General features: G+C 41.7%; 1 protein-coding gene across 1 annotated transcript in view; it reads left to right on the forward strand.

The window, feature by feature from the left end:
* Positions 1-927: 927 nt before the first annotated feature.
* LOC138966639 (DNA-directed RNA polymerase I subunit RPA1-like) overlaps positions 928-17722 on the forward strand; it is a 43526-nt gene continuing 26731 nt past the window's right edge. The window contains exons 1-18 of the mRNA XM_070338931.1: positions 928-1003; positions 1998-2162; positions 2650-2777; positions 4560-4785; positions 5321-5534; positions 6254-6527; positions 7064-7198; positions 8722-8859; positions 9418-9638; positions 10853-10985; positions 11775-11858; positions 12682-12820; positions 13121-13235; positions 13699-13807; positions 14338-14421; positions 15145-15327; positions 15743-15859; positions 17496-17710. Of these exons, the coding sequence (XP_070195032.1) occupies positions 2003-2162; positions 2650-2777; positions 4560-4785; positions 5321-5534; positions 6254-6527; positions 7064-7198; positions 8722-8859; positions 9418-9638; positions 10853-10985; positions 11775-11858; positions 12682-12820; positions 13121-13235; positions 13699-13807; positions 14338-14421; positions 15145-15327; positions 15743-15859; positions 17496-17710 (2675 nt within the window). The 5' untranslated portion in view covers positions 928-1003; positions 1998-2002. The remainder of the gene's footprint in view (positions 1004-1997; positions 2163-2649; positions 2778-4559; positions 4786-5320; positions 5535-6253; positions 6528-7063; positions 7199-8721; positions 8860-9417; positions 9639-10852; positions 10986-11774; positions 11859-12681; positions 12821-13120; positions 13236-13698; positions 13808-14337; positions 14422-15144; positions 15328-15742; positions 15860-17495; positions 17711-17722) is intronic.

Genomic DNA, 17722 nt, shown 5'->3' on the forward strand with positions numbered 1-17722 from the left:
TCAGGATACACTGCTCTCCCCCTAAAGCGGCGTATGGTGGGGTAAAAATGGTCATACACGTACAAACCCACGTGCAAAAAACCCACAAGTGTACATGGGAGTTTCAGCCCATGAACGCAGAAAAAGAAGAAGAGAAGAATACACTAATCTACAAATATAAAATATAAAATAAAATCAATAAAAGGCCAATTCCCTGCTGGAAATTACACAAAAACACTGCATGTATTTAAACATCACCACCACCACCACCACCTCCCCAAATAGAAAGACGATAATAATACAGGAAAAGGTTATTTGAGAGTAAACTGACATTGCAACACACACACACACACACACACACACACACACACACACACCAATTAACCAGAGAACAAACAAAACAAAAGTTAGAGAACAAACAAAACAAAAGTTAAAGAGAAATATTCAAGGTTACCAATACCATGTATAATACAGTATTCAAATTTGTACATCATTTTAGAAAACAACAACAACAAACAAACCCAGAGAGATAGAGAGAATAGTAACAAGGTTACCAGCACAACAGCAAAGACAACAACCACAGTAAACAACTACAAAACAGAAGCAGCCTCACGTGCTTCAATCTAAAAATGGGCAAGTACAAGATTCCGCAGAAAAAATAGTAAACGAAAGGTTTTTCCGCAGTAAAACAACAGTCCCGTTCTACCGCAGCATTCTTCATTTCAGTTTTACCGCAGAAAATGTTTTGCTGCAGAAAAAACGATGCTTTGGCGGATGATGACAAAACTTTGGTTATTCCACGGAAAACCCCGTTTTTTCCGCGGCATTTCTGTTTTTCCATCAAGGGCTGACACCCCAGTGACCCAACCTACACGTTATCCTCATAGTGCGTAGTTTTCATAGGGCGTATATTCTCATATGGATGTTTAGGTAAATACCAGAGGTAACTTTAGCTTCAACATGTGCACGCTGTTCTCGATGCGATGAGCTACAGACCTTTGATTTGAATACCAGGGCTTCAAAGGTACGAATGAGTCTGGCAAATTTTTTTCTAAAATCCTCAAGTATCCTTGTCGCTTGAACGTCAATACACATCACTGGCGCTATATGTTACGGAATGTTACTCAACTCTGTCTCTCTCTCTCTCTGAGTCTCTCTCTCTCTCTCTCTCTCTCTCTCTCTCTCTCTCTCTCTCTCTCTCTCTTTTTGTGTGGCAGGTCTACCGGAGTTAAGTTACGTTGTTTAAAACGAGAGCTAGCAACGAGTAACTCGGTAAGCCAGTAACTCATTTTGGCTAACTTTAGACCCAAGCAAGCATGTCTACAGGAAATACACGGCAGACACACAACACACACTCTCTCTCTCTCTCTCTCTCTCTCTCTCTCTCTCTCTCTCTCTCTCTCTCTCTCTCTCTCTCTCACACACACACACAGAGAGCCACAAACGCATGCAATTACATACACATGCACACACACACAGTCACACACACACACACTAACCAACTCTCTGCGCAGTTTCTTTTACTGTCGTAAACGGATTCTTGGATTTTAATGTTACGCCTCATTGATGTTGTATTGGCTTGGCCATTCTGTGACGCAAAGGAGTTGTTGCCCTTGTCCCACCGTTTACTGATTGTTTTTATTTTGTGATAATCATATCCTTTAACAATTATAGTTACATAGAACGAAAAAAATTTCACGTAAACATAAGTAATATCTGAATTAATTTATTGCGCCGTTTATTTTTCACGCCTGTGTTCGTGCGCAATCTGGCAGAACAACAGCAGAGTAGAATAATGCCATGGAGCACCAAAAAAAAGTTGTAGCGTAACCCAAGTGTGGTCAGCCAGAATTACACTGTTCTCGTGTATTCATGGAATGCGTAAATTTAGTCAGGCAAAGGAGTTTTATGTCCTGAACTTTTTCTTCACAATGAGTAGAGATGCCCAGTCTTACGTTTAGAGTGTGTTGGACTGTGGCTTTTCATAAGTAATCAAATTGCTGATGTTTATTCAACAGGTAAAATGGAGGACAGCTTGATTGTAGACCGTCTGTCAGAGGTGGGGTTCAGGGTGTACAGCGAAAATGAAATCCTGAAACTGAGTGTGAAGGAGATAACCAATCCACAACTGTTTGACAACCTCCAGTTGCCCACTATTGGTGGATTGTACGATCCTGCTTTGGGTGAGTTATTTTTGATAGTCAGGAGTTCATGTGACATATTCTTTCTGTTTCAAATCTCAGAACTAAATCTGTATTTAAAGAACAAAAGAATTTTGTACTCATTAATACAAGACAGCACATACAATACTACACCAAATTTGTGCTTTTGGAACTGGAAGCTTCTTCAGGACAAACAAACAAACAAGGGAAACAAAAAGCAGCACGGAACAAAAAAGGTATGATTAAAAGGTATAAACTTGTATTTTCATCAGTAAGTAAATGTCACTGTAGCACTATGGCATTTCAATTATTTGTCACTGTTTTACTTTCTTTTTGTTTTGGGCTGTAAATTTGTGTGAGTGTGCCGTTTGAGCACATGGTAGCTTGGCTTATAAGCAAATAATTTGTTTTGTTTTTTTCTTCGCACATTTTACATTCAATCAGAAAAGTTTGTATTGTATTTGTAAATTTGTCAGTGATATATGCTGTGTACCTTGTGTTTCGTTAGGGTCAACACGGAATGACGACGTGTGTACAAGCTGCGGTCAGTCAGGACGGTACTGTCCCGGTCACATGGGTCACATCAACCTGGCTCTGCCGGTCTTCAACCCGGTCTTCTTCAAAACTCTCCTCAAGGTCAGCTTGTTTGTGATTGAGCTGTATTTATCATTTGAGCTCTTTATTATTGTTCTGCTACTGTGGAACCCCCTTTTTAAGACCCAATTTAAGACTCCCTCCTCTCTCTCCCCCCCCCCCCCCCCCCCCCCCCCCGTTTTAAGACCCTGTTGTCTCAGACTTTCTGTTCATAACCTCTGTAAATTAACCCCCATTTTAAGACTCCCTCCTTTTTAAGACCTGATTTTCTCAAATTTGTTTTAGGGGTTCCACTGTATTACAGTAAAACCTCCCACTGACGACCTTGAAAATGTCCAGAAAAATCGGTCGTATAAAAGAGCTCGGGTCTTTATTGGGAGTTTGGGAGGTATACTTTTTTTCAGAGGTGGGGGGGGGGGGGGGGGCAACTGTTGGGCAGTTCAGTCTTTCTACGCTGCGCCCTATTGACTGGTATCAGCTTATGGTTGAAGAAGAGTGGCTGAAGAAGAGTACACATGTACCAACATCCCTATAACAAAAAAACATAGCACTCCCTGTCTTGTAATAAGGCATGTTTCTGCTACTCTCACCCTGGTAGAGTTTCCTCTCAGACATCGAAGGTAAAACTGGGTCCTTGACCCCGGGTAAGAAGGTCAGTGTCTGTAAACTGGGTCAGGCAGCTGGTCTCAGCTGGAAAGTATGGGTCATTGACCCGAGGTCTCAGTTTGTGAGCACACAGTTACAGAATACGTACACAGCAATTCATTATTGAGTTGTCATTCAAACTGCGCCTAACCCCTCCCACAACCTTTCTCTCACCCCCTCCCCCCCCCCCCACCCCCCAACTTCGAGGGCAGTCCTTCAATTGTGACAGCAATAGGTGAGAAGCGGATAGCCGTAGGCCACTGGACTTGCATGCACTACTGACGACTCCTGATGCGTGACAAATGGCATGCATGTACCGGAACCGCGTGTGTTTCGTTATGACAAACTTTGACACTCACTGGTAAAAAGGTCTAAGTCGTTATTGACCTTTTGTTGGTAAGTCGGTCGTCTGAAAAAGGAGGGCGTCGTTCTTGGGAGGTTATTTACAATTACAGTGTGAAAGGCATCCGTGCCGAGAACCTTGGTCGGCAAAAAAAGGAGGGGGTCGTTCTTGGGAGAGGTCGTTACAGGAGGTTCCACTGTAATTAAAAAAATAAATTTTAGTTTCTTCCCTGTTTTAATGTTTTTTGTCCAGCTACTTCACCTCTTTCATTATTGGTGCACATTGCTCAATTTGTTGTGTTACAAGTAAACATAGGAACAGTGACTGAATTTTGTAATAATTTGTCCGAGAAGTAAAATGCACCAAAAACATGTTTTTCGACAAGCTTTTCTTCAAAGAACTGAGAATATTAGAATTCAGCTGTTCGAACAAACCGTTCTGGTTCTTGGCATTGATTGCGCATAACGTTTGGTTCCTTGCATTGATGCTGCAAAACGTTTGGTTCTTGGCATTGATTGTGCAAAACGTTTGGATCTTTGCATTGATGCTGCAAAACGTTTGGTTCTTTGCATTGATGCTGCAAAACGTTTGGTTTGCATTGTCAATTGATACAGCAAAACGTTTGGTTCTTTGCATTGATTACAGAAAAACGTTGGGTTCTTTGCATTGATGCTGCAAAATGTTGGGTTCTTTGCATTGATGCTCCAAAACGTTTGCTTCTTTGCATTGATTACAGCAAAACGCTGGGTTCTTTGCATTGATTACAGCAAAACGTTGGGTTCTTTGCATTGATGCTGCAAAATGACATCATATTCACACTCCATTTTTCCCGACAGATTTTGCAGGGAACATGCCTGTCCTGCCACCGTCTCTACGTGTCAGAAGTGGAAGGTTTGCTGTTCGCGCATCAGATGGAGCTGCTGGATAAAGGGGACGTGGTGGCGGCGAAAGAGCTGCGAGATTTTGTGTGGCAGTGTGAGGCGGAGAAAGGAGATGACGTAGACACCTTCAAGGAGGAGTTGATGGAAAAGGTGGAAAAGCTGGCAGAAGAATTAATGAAAGGTTAGAAGAGGATTTACTTCGGTATCTTACAGCCCTTTGTGTGGTCACTCAATTCTTATGATTTTGCTTTTTAGCTGTAAAAACAAGCCAATTTTGCAAGAAGTTTTTGAGACAGGCTGCAATGGACCTGTCCTTCTAAGTCAAGGGACTGAGGATGATGATGATGATGATGAAGCAATGGATCAGTATTTTATTACTGATCCTGAGCTGTATTGGGTGTATTTGAGCAGTTTTTGTCACATGTTTGGGACAATCAGATCAAACATTGTTCGAAAGGTTTTTTTCGGGTTGTTGAACTTGGAATTGAATACTGTGCAGGACATCATTGTCGAAGCTAGCGTAAGAGTTTGATCTCATTTGAGCACACCAACTTAAGTGCTATGTTTCTAAGGGGTTTCACTTCAGTGTATGGCACAGTCTATGTGTGTGTGTGTGTGTGCATGTGTGCGTGCGTGTGCTCTATCCAAGCTGTAAATGTTCTGTGAGCCAATTTTACACAGTCACCCTCCTTATAGATTTTTCTTATTTTTTTCAGATGTCTCAGCTGATGCCACTGTGTGTACAAAGATGGCAGACACAGAAATATCTCTTCTAGTGAGCAGCATGTTGAAACGATATTTTGCCACACCCAAAGTTTGTCCCCATTGTCGCAGTGAAACTTTGGTACTTCGTCAGGAATATTTCAGTCGTATCTCTGCCAAAAGTGGCCGGGACAAAAGGTCCAGTGCCAAAAGAGCACCACCCAAGAGGTAAGTTACAGTGATTGCGCTAGTATTTTTTCAAACCGGTCCGCAAACTTCTATGATGCAAACAGTCCAGAAAAAAACGGTAGGCTAGTCATTGGAACCAGTAAGAGTCCAACTCAGAGTACTGGTTTTGTTGTTCAGGGGAAAAAACCGATAGATCTAAAAATCAACCGCTAGGTCATACCGGCAGCCAATTTTGTTTTGATATTTTCTCATTTCAACAGGTAAAATACAGGTTGTAATTACCAGTTGTAATTGTTATTTAAATTTAGGGGTCAATGTGTTCATTTCAATGTGTTTTGTTTTATGGTGTTTTTGATAGCAATACTAGTTGACAAATGTTTGGATATGTACCAGTTAAAACATTTTTCATGTGTGCTATAGTAGAGAACCATGACATAGATTTGTCTCCCCAGTAAGATGCACGATAAGGTCTTTGGTTGCAAGATACTTGACAGTGGTTGAGAATTCTGAAGGATTGGTGCCAAAATGATGTGAAAAAGAGCGGAGATGGAAGCAGATGCACCCCGAATACCCTGCCTCAACCAACAAAGCAGGGCAAACACTCCTGCCTTTCCAGACTTTATCTCTTTTTCCAATGTTCTCACAGAGAGGTCTGTGAACGTTTGACAGGAACAATTCAGAAATAATTGTGACAGAATGAAGACAGTGTGTCTTTCATTCAGCACAACTTACCAATACTTTCTGCTTTTGTAAAACAGAAAACCACCGGCAGCAGAGACAGAAGCAGACATGGAAGTGGAGATGGAAGAGTCGGAAGAACGTGACGAGGTCGACAGTTTGCTGGCAAAGGGCAAAGGTCAATGCCTGATCATGCCGCACTTAGCTCGTCAGATTCTTCGCAAGGTGTGGCAGAAAGACCACAAGGTGTTACGCAAAGTGTTCCGTTGTCTGGAGGAGATTTCTCTCACCAAATATCCCACTGACATGTTCTTTCTCATCGCTTTGCTTGTGCCACCATCTCGCTTCAGACCGGTGAGTTGGATTGATGGTTTTACAGCATTTGACTCTTACAAGCTTTTCAAAATCAAATAAAAGCAGGCTTTTTCTTGTTGAATTCTAGTGTAACCTTTATTTAACCTGTGGGTGTGTCGAGTGTTTAAAGGCAAAAAAGTATAGCATGGCATGGCATGAGTCCGAACTCTTTTTACCAAACACTCAGTGCTGAAGCTCTGTCCGGCCAACTTTGTGAAGTATACTTTGCATAGTCGACTTAGCCCAATTAAGGACTGTGCTTTATGGGTACTGGCTATTGACAAAGTAGCTGTGTCTCATATCCATTGTGGCAATGGAATTTTCAGAAATTGTTTTATCTTGACTCTAGCTGTTCTTGTTGTGTATAGAAGTGCTACTTTGCGAACTGTTGATATTAGAGAGATACGGGCGAGTGTGACAGTAACAGTTTCAGTAGATTTTATACCTTTTTTTTGGTTTGTTTCTTATGCTATCTTGATTTGTACTAAACCAACTTGTATTTATCTTTGTGCTCTCTGTGTGCGTTTCATTTTCAGATGAGTGTGATGGGAGATCGGAAGTTTGAAAACCCTCAGACTTCAAACCTTGCTCGCGCGCTCTTGGACAACTATGAGATACGACAGCTCCTTGTCAACATGAACCTTGACCTCAACAACTCAAAAGATCTTACAGTTAGTATTGTACAGTCAAACCTGTCTAAATGACCACCCAAGGGACTGATCAAATTAGAGGCTGGTGGTCGCTTTTTACAGGTGAATTATATGTAATAAAATTCATCAGGGATCTTTTGGGGTGGTTTTAATGGGCAGGTGGTCGTCTTGAGTGGTAGTCACTAGGGCGGGTTCGACTGTAGCGTGGTAACTGACTGCAATTTTTCTGACGGGCTTATGTCATAACTTTATTTGCGTCTTTATTTATGCACAGGTATGCTTCATTGACGCACAGTTTTTAAAAATGATACATGAAGTGAAATGAAATCTATGTGATTTTCACATGTACACTTTTTTTAATTCGACACCGACAGTCTGCATGCTGTGTAAAGTATCAAAGTATACAAACACATGATGACTTGCTCACTCACTTACACATGTGCATATCAACGCAAGAGTTGGTCAGACAACATTAAGGATTGGACCCAGCTGAGCTTCCCCGACCTACTGGTGACAGCCCCCGACAAAAATGCATGGAGAAGGGTCTCTGCTTCCTCAGCTCCCCCCGCGGGTTAGGGGGAAGAATTTACCCGATGCTCCCCAGTATGTCGTAAGAGGCGACTAATGGATTCTGTTTCTCTTTTTACTCTTGTTAAGTGTTTCTTGTATAGAATATAGTCAATTTTTGAAAAGATTTTAGTCAAGCAGTATGTAAGAAATGTTAAGTTCTTTGTACTGGAAACTTGCATTCTCCCAGTAAGGTAATACATTGTACTACGTTGCAAGCCCCTGGAGCAAATTTTGATTAGTGCTTTTGTGAACAAGAAACAATTGACAAGTGGCTCTATCCCATCTCCCCCCTTTCCCCGTCGTGATATAACCTTCGTGGTTGAAAACAACGTTAAACACCAAATAAAGAAAGAATGCTTCCTCAGCCCTCATGTACCCCTGGAAATAACTCCGTCGGGTTAGTATGGGTTGTAGAGGAGTGACCTTTTCTTGCAAAACCTCTGACAAACACTGGAGGGGCGTGTCGGAAACTGGTGCAGGTTTTGCAAGAAAAGGTGACTCCCACAACCCATACATACCTGATGGAGTTATTTTCGGAATTTGTCTATTGCCAAGCCTATTACATAAGACTGCAATACATGCATGTACCAGCAGGGGGCCCGGTAGCTCAGTTGGTAGAGCACTGGACTTGTGATCGGAAGGTCGCTGGTTCGAATTCGGGCCGGGACGGACACGGGTCAACTTTATGTGCAGACCTAGAGACGGAATCCATGTCCCACCCCCTTGTCACCACATTGGCACGTAAAAGACCTCGGTCATTGTGCCATAAGTGCAGATGGCTGATACCACCTAAACACGCATACACTTGTTTATCTCGTCAAAAGCCATGAGGGCATAAGACTCGAATCATATAAACCATATCTTGTCCTTAAGAGGGGAAATATTTAGCCTGTATGACATAAAGCATTCTCTCTTTCCATGTACCAGCGGATACATAGCCAGCCCGTTTCAACATGCAACCTATTTTTCCACAGGTGGAACAGGAGACCACAACACCGATGGAAGAGCTGCAGAACAAGTGGATCCTGCTACAGACACACGTCAACTGTCTGATTGACAGCGACCTCGACAAACTCTCACCTGACGCCAACAAGATTCCAGGCATTCGACAGGTAGGGCATGCTTCAACGCTAAATTAGTAACTTTTTGGTAGAACACTACCTCAAGTAACATTGCTAAGCTGTTGAAAACCTTGTTGGAGAATTTGAGAAACTTATTTTCATTCCTTCTGTGTGACTTCAGACAGCCTCATTTGTGCATGTGTAGGTTAAGAATGTTACACATAGCAAAGAACTGGGGATTTGGATAAGAAGAGTCTGAGTGTATTTGTCAGGAAAAATAGTAATACTACACTGTCATTGCACACTTTTCCCAGGGGAAGCAGCTTGAAATTGTCCAACAAAAATAAGAAATTATCCAATAAAAAGTACACCAGATGTCAAAATATTCCTTTGATTTCACATGGAAAAATATATCCCTCAGAAATGTACACCAAGTATCGGATATTCTCTAGATTTATTCCCTGTTACAAAAATTGGAGAAAAAAGACACCAAATATCAAGAAAACCCCTGAATTCCTGTGAATTGTCTGAGGCAAAGGTACACCAAATGTCAGAAATCTAGTAAAATATGAGCACTAGTCTTAAAATCATCCAACTTATTTCCAACAGTTACTGGAGAAGAAGGAAGGGTTGTTCCGCATGCACATGATGGGCAAACGAGTCAACTACGCCGCTCGTTCGGTTATCTCCCCTGACCCCTGCATCAACACCAACGAGATCGGGGTACCTGTCGTCTTCGCTCAGAAGTTGACCTACCCACAACCTGTCACCCCCTGGAATGTGCATGAACTGCGCCAGAATGTCATCAATGGTCCCAATAACTACCCAGGGTAAGATTTGTCATTGTGCTGTCCTGCATGAATAATGAGGTACATGTACATGTACCTGCAATATGTTGCACATTCAAGTGGGTGGGCACAATACCTGTGTGATTCAAGTACATACCAATCACGATTTTGTGTATTTTATCCCTTAAAGTTTTGTGCTGGTGCAAGTCATCATTCTACAACTTGATCCCTTCGGGTACATGTGAAGCATGCCGGTCTCTCTTCCCCCCGCGGGTTAGGGGGAAGAATTTACCCGATGCTCCCCAGCATGTCGTAAGAGGCGACTAACGGATTCTGTTTCTCCTTTTACCCTTGTTAAGTGTTTCTTGTATAGAATATAGTTAATGTTTGTAAAGATTTTAGTCAAGCAGTATGTAAGAAATGTTAAGTCCTTTGTACTGGAAACTTGCATTCTCCCAGTAAGGTCATATACTGTACTACGTTGCAAGCCCCTGGAGCAATTTTTTGATTAGTGCTTTTGTGAACAAGAAACAATTGACAAGTGGCTCTATCCCATCTCCCCCCCTTTCCCCGTCGCGATCTAACCTTCGTGGTTGAAAACGACGTTAAACACCCAAGAAAGAAAGAAAGAATGCCGGTCTCTGTCGCTTGTGATTCAGACATGTCTGTTGTGCAGGAGGAGAACTGAAACTTTTCTGAACATTTGTGTTACAACCTCTTTTCACTTTCAAGTTACAAGTTTTGTTTGTTGACAGAATTGGTTACATACTTCTTCTTCTTCTTCTTTGTTCATGGGCTGAGACTCCCACGTTCACTTATGTTTTTTGCACGAGTGGATTTTTACGTGTATGACCGTTTTTACCCCGCCATTCTGGCAGCATACGCCAATTTTGGGAGAGGCATGCTGGGTGTTTTCGTGTTTCTATAACCCACCGGACTCTGACATGGATTACAGGATCTTTTTTCTGTGCGCATTTGGTCTCAAGTCTCTAGCAGGTCTGCACATAAGTTGACCTGAGAGATCGGAAAAATCTCCACTCTTAACCCACCAGGCGGCAGCGGCCGGGATTTGAACTGACAACCTTCTGATTAGGAAGCCGATGTCTTACCACCACGCCACTGCGCCTGTCTGGGTTACATACAAAAATGCGATTTCTGATATTGATCAACAGCACTAGTGTATGCCAATGCTCAATGTTTCAACAGGACTGTTGCCATGTAAAAGTTGAGATATATTCTCTATGGTTTCTTTCCAGGGCCTCTGCTGTGGTGAATGAAGATGGCAGTGTGACGAAGCTCAGCACCCATTCTCAGACACAAAGAGAAGCTGTTGCTAAGCAACTCTTGACTCCAGGTGATGCTTCAGGGAAAAATCTGCTCCCCAAACAGGTAATGTGTTTATGTGACTTTATGTGTGTGCTTGAGGTTTTATTATGATGTCGAAAAACCCTGCTTTTCGTTACTTTTTACCATCCGGATGAAGGCAATGACAAGTTGTCAAAATATTGATTAAGAATATACCAAACCTGGTAACTGTTGTGTTTCTTTTTGTTTATACCCTGCATGGGTATCAATGGTAAAGTAACAATTAAAAGCACGCAGTCAGTGCTGCTCGTTGTCAATATCTGTTCATGTCATACGCTGTTTAGTATTACTCTGCTCACATATTTTTTCGAGATTGCTACAGTAGAAAGTAGACTCCAAGCTTTGTCCTTTTCAATTGAGTATTGACTTGTACTGATTAAGAGAGATAGCAGGTCACTTGTTGGACTGGAATAAGTGGGTCTTATGAAGAACAGATTGCTGTTGTGCTTGCTTTTTGTTGGTCTTTGTTTTATTGTGTTCACATCTATCCTACATACATTGTTGACATGTACATGATGCATTGTTGGGGCAGGGACACAGCTCAGTTGCTAGCAGCGCTGGCTTGAAACCAGGTTATTACTATCAGCTTTGTTCGCACACTGGCTGGGTTTGATGAGATTTATTTTCCAGAGTCAACTGTGTGTAGACTCTGCTCGCTGTCTGAACAACCCTGTTTGCAGGGAGAATGCAACCTGAATTTTCATGAGGGTAACCTCACAGGACTTACCTTACCTTACCTTACCTTACCTTACCTTACCTTACCTTACCTCATCTGACATGACCTTACCTTACCTTACCTTACCTTGTGAACAGGTATTGAGACACTTGAAGGATGGTGATGTGATGCTCCTCAACAGACAGCCTACTCTTCACAGGCCCAGCATACAGGCTCACAGGGTCAGTCAACATACTCCGTGCAGCACAAAGAGTCAAACAAACAAGCAAACAAAATCCAAAGTGATGGCATTATACAGACAGGAATTGGAGTAGGCAGAACAGTATGGACAACCAAGGTGTTTGATGTAATGAAGTCATAAGATAATCTGGAAAAAAGAGATAGTATAGGAATAAACAGATTAGCAGGCGCACTTGTAAGCCTTAACAAACTCTTGCATTCATATCGTCTGTATTCCTTCTCATATAAACCATAGTGTAAACTATCACAGCTTTGTGGAGGTTTGTTAGACATGTTGTGAGCGCTTTTCCATTATAACACATAACATGATTCAGCCACCAGCTCACTAAAGAAACTGAGAATTTTCTACTGAATTAAATAAATGTATTTGTTGTTACTGGTGACCGTGATATTTCATCAGCTATGTGAATGCTGCTGGCAGACTTTTTTTTGACATTGCTGAACAGTTGACTTTTTCAAACATCATGCTATTCTCGTGCTGGTGTTTTCCTATACGTTTTGAGTTTACATCTGAATGCTGAAATTGTTGTATAAAAATGTTCTTGGAAGGAAATAATCTCTAAATGATATGGCGTTTGTTTTAATCAGGCTTGGTTTACAGCAGAATGCTGAAATCACCTAGAAAAATGTTCTTAGACTTTTTTCTGACATTGCTGAACCGTTGACTTTTTCAAACTTCATGCTATTCTTGTGCTGGTGTTTTCCTATACGTTTTGAGTTTACACCTGAATGCTGAAATTGTCACATACACAATTTTCTTGGAAGGAAATAATCTCAAAAGGATATGCTGTTTGTTTTATTCAGGCTCGAGTGCTGACAGGATTGAAGACCCTGCGACTGCATTACTCCAATTGCAAGGCCTACAACGCTGACTTTGACGGAGACGAGATGAATGCTCACTTTCCCCAGAGTGAGCTCTGCAGAGCTGAAGCTTACGGCATTGGTAATTACTAATGTACATAGTTTGAGAATGCGTGTTCATTTGTTTCTCCTATCTTTTTCTTTTTTTTCTATTTTTCTGTTGTTGTTGTAGTTGTTCTCGTTTATTTCCCCTTTTATTTTTTTTGGGGGGTGTAACATTTTTATTTCTGCAATGGTATTCTATTAAGCATTCATTCTTTCAAATCAGGCAATGTGATTATTCTTGAATCTGTTCTGAATGGGAATTCCAAGTTGCACTATCCATGTACGCCAGAACCTGAAATGATTTGTGTTTGCTGTAAATGTTGGTGTTTTATTTCAGCCAGCACAGACTTCCAGTACCTGGTTCCAAAGGATGGGTCACCTTTGGCCGGTCTCATCCAGGATCACCTGGTGGCAGGTGTGTCTCTCACTGTGCGGGGACAGTTCTTCAACAGGTGAGAAACGTGTGACAGGAGGCTTCATGTGTTACAAGTGATGATTGTTACAGTTACAAGACCAATAGACTGTAGTGAATGGTGTTCAAGTTGAGTTAGAGTAACCCTAACCCTTAGGGTGATTTATGACACCACTGCAGAAGGCTGAAGAGGTGTAGGTGTGTGTGTTTGTATGTGTGTGTGTGTGTGCGCGCACACTTGTAGGTGTGAATGTGTTTGAATGATGGTGTGTTTGTGTGTGCGTGTGCGTGGCTCCAGCTGAAAGGCTGAAAGAAGTTGAAGACCGATTAGGATGTGGCTTCAGGTATCTTTCGAGCACAGGTAAACAGACTCCCATGAGTTGTTTTTTTGCCTTGTGCTTTGGAAGTTGTCTCCAAATCACATGTACATTCTTTTTTGTCAAATATGTCTGTGTTAATGCTCAGAATGTATTATACGTAACAATTTTGCTTTTTTAAACTAGGGATGACTACTTCAACTTACTGCAGTCAGCACTGACAAACACTCGAGGCAAACTGAAACTTCTTCCCCCCTCCATCATCAAGCCATGCAAACTTTGGTCTGGCAAGCAGGTAAGAAGATTATTTCTCTAGAAAGAAAATGTTTGAAGGCTAAGTCATTAGGGCAGATAAAAACATGAGTTTTTTTTATTTTATTTTATTTTTTTATAAGGTAGAGTAATCGTGTGTAGCCCTGTGTGTATCGCTTATCAGAATAACAGCCAATTTTAACAATCTACTATTGAAATGATAAGACTGTCTTTTTGATTAAAATTATACCATCACTGGACGTCATTCCAAATGATAGATAGCAACCCAAACAGTTGATTCTATGAAGATACAAGTACTGTACATATAATTTGGTACTTATTAGTGTTTACAGGCTATTATTTTAATTTTAAAAATACAGTTGAACCCCTCTTTTAAGACCTCTAATAATCGGAGAAAATCAGGTCTTATAAAAGAGGAAGTCTTAAAATGGAGGTAAATTTACAGAGATTATTCACAGAAAATCTCAAAAATCAAGTTCTTAAAAAGGAGGAAGTCTTAAATCTGGATGCCTTAAAATGGGGGAGTCAAATGTATTGCACTGTGTGTTTCAGGTGGTCTCTACATTGTTGCTGAACATCATCCCCAAAGACAAACCTCCCCTCAGCATGGAGGGCAAAGCCAAGATCAAAGAGAAGGTAATGTTATATGAAGTCTTATATCGCGCGCGTATCTCCAGACTCGAACTCAAGGCGCAGTGTGAGATGGAATTTTTTTACGCATTCACATCGACCAGCAGATCGATGCCATTTCGGCGCAAATCCTACTTTTCACGGCCTATTATTCCAAGTCACACGGGTATTTTGGTGGACATTTTTTATCTATGCCTAACCAATTTTGCCAGGAAAGACCCTTTTGTCAATCGTGGGATCTTTAACGTGCACACCCCAATGTAGTGTACAACGAAGGGACCTTGGTTTTTCGTCTCATCCGAAAGACTAGCACTTGAACCCACCACCTAGGTTAGGAAAGGGGGGAGAAAATTGCTAACGCCCTGACCCAGGGTCGAACTCGCAACCTCTCGCTTCCGAGCGCAAGTGCGTTATCACGCGGCCACCCAGACACAGGTAGGCAGGTACTTACAGGTGGAACAGGTGTAAACTGATGCATAGCATGCTTACTTGTGCATGTGGTTGTATGCATGAAGTGGTAGGGTGTAGGCATGCATAAGTGTGCTGATTGGGATCGGACAAAGAAGCGTACATGCCTGCATAATTATGCATTTTTAACATTTTTGTAAAGAATCATTCCTCCAGACACAGATACGGGCAGACATGGAAATCACACATGTATGCACTCACACACACACTGTTGTATATGTAATACCAAGACTGTCTGACATGTTTCCCTTTCCCACACAGAGTTGGATCCAGAGACACATGGATAAAGACAAACCGTACCTGACGCTCGCAGAGGCACAGAGAATGACGGAAGATCTAGGGGAGAGCACTGTCATTGTGGATCACGGAGAGTTGTTGCAAGGAATATTGGACAAGGCACAATGTGGACCGTCTTCTTTTGGTCTTGTGCACTGTGTCTATGAGGTTAGCTTTGCTGGGATTGTTGTTGTGATTGTTGGTGATGGTGGTGTCGAGGATATGTGTATTATTCTTCTTCTTCGCTCATGGGCTAAAACTCACACGTTGACTCATGTTTTTGCACGAGTCTGTTTTTACCCCGCCATTCAGGCAGCCATGCGCCGCTTTCGGGGGCGTTTGTATTCATTTTTGCTTACCGTTTAGCCAAAGTTATTTAACTTTTTCTTAGTAGTAGGTATTTGCCATACTCATGCTTCTTCCAGTGTCTTGTAAAAATTAAACGTGCCTACAGAAGTGTTCAAATGAAATGGATTGTGGCTGGTCTTATCTACACTTACCCCTAAAAACAGAGCCCATTACTAATCATCTGATGAATGTTTGATAGTTTGACGTTGTAAAGCATGCTGTCTTTGTGGAACAGCTGTATGGGGGAGAGGTGGCGGGGATGCTGCTGACATGCATGGGACGTCTCTTCACCGCCTTCCTCAAGCTGAGAGGGTTCACTCTGGGCATCGAGGACATCTTGGTGCAAGACGAGGTAAGCCCATCCATAAATACACCCTTTTGGGGAATAACTCTGTCCGGAGTTCATTGGTAGTGCAAGCGTTGCACCCTTTAAAACAGTGGGACAAACCATTGCCACCAGTGAATTGTGTCAAGCGATCATAAATGTCACTGGTGCAAGAGGGGGTAAGCTTTTTGTCAATCTATAAATAGAACGTTTGGAAATAACTGTCTGGAGTTCAATGGTAGTGCAAGCGTTGCGCCCTTTAAAACAATGGGACAAACCATTGCCACCAATGAATTGTGTCAAGCGATCATAAATGTCACTGGTGCAAAAGGGGGTAAGCTTTTTGTCGATCTATAAATAGAACATATTTGAAAATAACTGTCTGGAGTTCAATGGTAGTGCAAGTTGCGCCCTTTAAAACAGTGGGACAAACTATTGCCACCAATGAATTGTGTCAAGCGATCATAAATGTCACTGGTGCAAGAGGGGGTAAGCTTTTTGTCAATCTATAAATAGAACGTTTGGAAATAACTGTCTGGAGTTCAATGGTAGTGCAAGTGTTGCGCCCTTTAAAACAGTGGGGCAAACTATTGCCACCAATGAATTGTGTCAAGCAATCATAAATGTCACTAGTGCAAGAGGGGGTAAGCTTTTTGTTGATCTATAAATAGAACGTATTTGGAAATAACTCTTGTCCGGAGTTCATTGGTAGTGCAAGTTGCGCCCTTTAAAACAATGGGACAAACTATTGCCACCAGTGAATTGTGTCAAGCAATCATTAATGTCACTGGTGCAAGAGGGGGTAAGCTTTTTGTCAATCTATAAATAGAACATGTTTGGAAATAACTGTCTGGAGTTCAATGGTAGTGCAAGTGTTGCGCCCTTTAAAACAGTGGGACAAGTTACTATTGCCACCAGTGAATTGTGTCAAGCGATCATAAATGTCACTGGGGCTATGACCGCTTTGCGACTGTTCAGTCAACAGCCGAGTGATCGATGCAGCAGTGATGGAGAGCTCCGATGGACTTTTTTTTTTCTCAGAAAAGGTGGCATATCGAGTGGAAGCAACACAAAATGAATTGAAGCTAATTTTTCACTGTGAATCTTGTGATTGTGTGTCAGAATTGATAAGTGGTGACAGTCTGCCTCATTATTTGAAGGGGCACAACTCTTGCACAGCGCATAAAAACCCAAACAGTTATTTATGGATAACGTCTGTTGCAGTCGTCCTCTGGTTTTAGTGAGACAGTTGTGGTGTAGAGAATGTCCTGATAGATACAGGTGTTAGTTGTTCTGCATATTAATGTTTTAAGCGTGAAACGCAGGAGATGGGTAACAAAGAAAAAACCTAGCGTAGGTGGAAGGGTTAGTTAGGCAGTGTTAATAGGGATGGCACAGAAGAAATCTCAGGCTTATTTGATTAATAAAAAATAAAAATTATAATTGTTAAATTGGTATTTTTGATAGAAAAAAACAGAGCAAATTTATTGTGTTTCTTTTGAGATAAGAAAATGCACAGAAGCAACGAATTCATGGAATAATTAACTCTGAGAGAACATAAAGTTGTCTTCTCACATAATCACAGTATCAGAACAGTAAATTAAACAAAAAGGTATGAACTATGACATATACGTAAATGCAAAATGTACCTGCTGCATTGCAGGCAGAAGTGAGACGCAAAAAGAAGATCACCAAAGCTCCCAAAGAAGGCCACAAGGCGGCGCTGGAGGCATTCGGAATGACGGGGGAAGACTGCAGTGATGCTGAGCTGCTGCGTCTGCTTAAAGAAGCGCAGTTTGGAAAAGACGACATGGCCCTGAAACAGCTGGACAACAGTGCGAAGAAAATCACCAATGACGTGTCAGAGAAGATTTCATTGTGAGTGTTCTT

The sequence above is a fragment of the Littorina saxatilis genome, linkage group LG5, assembly GCF_037325665.1.
Source record: "Littorina saxatilis isolate snail1 linkage group LG5, US_GU_Lsax_2.0, whole genome shotgun sequence".
NCBI lineage: Eukaryota > Metazoa > Mollusca > Gastropoda > Littorinimorpha > Littorinidae > Littorina > Littorina saxatilis.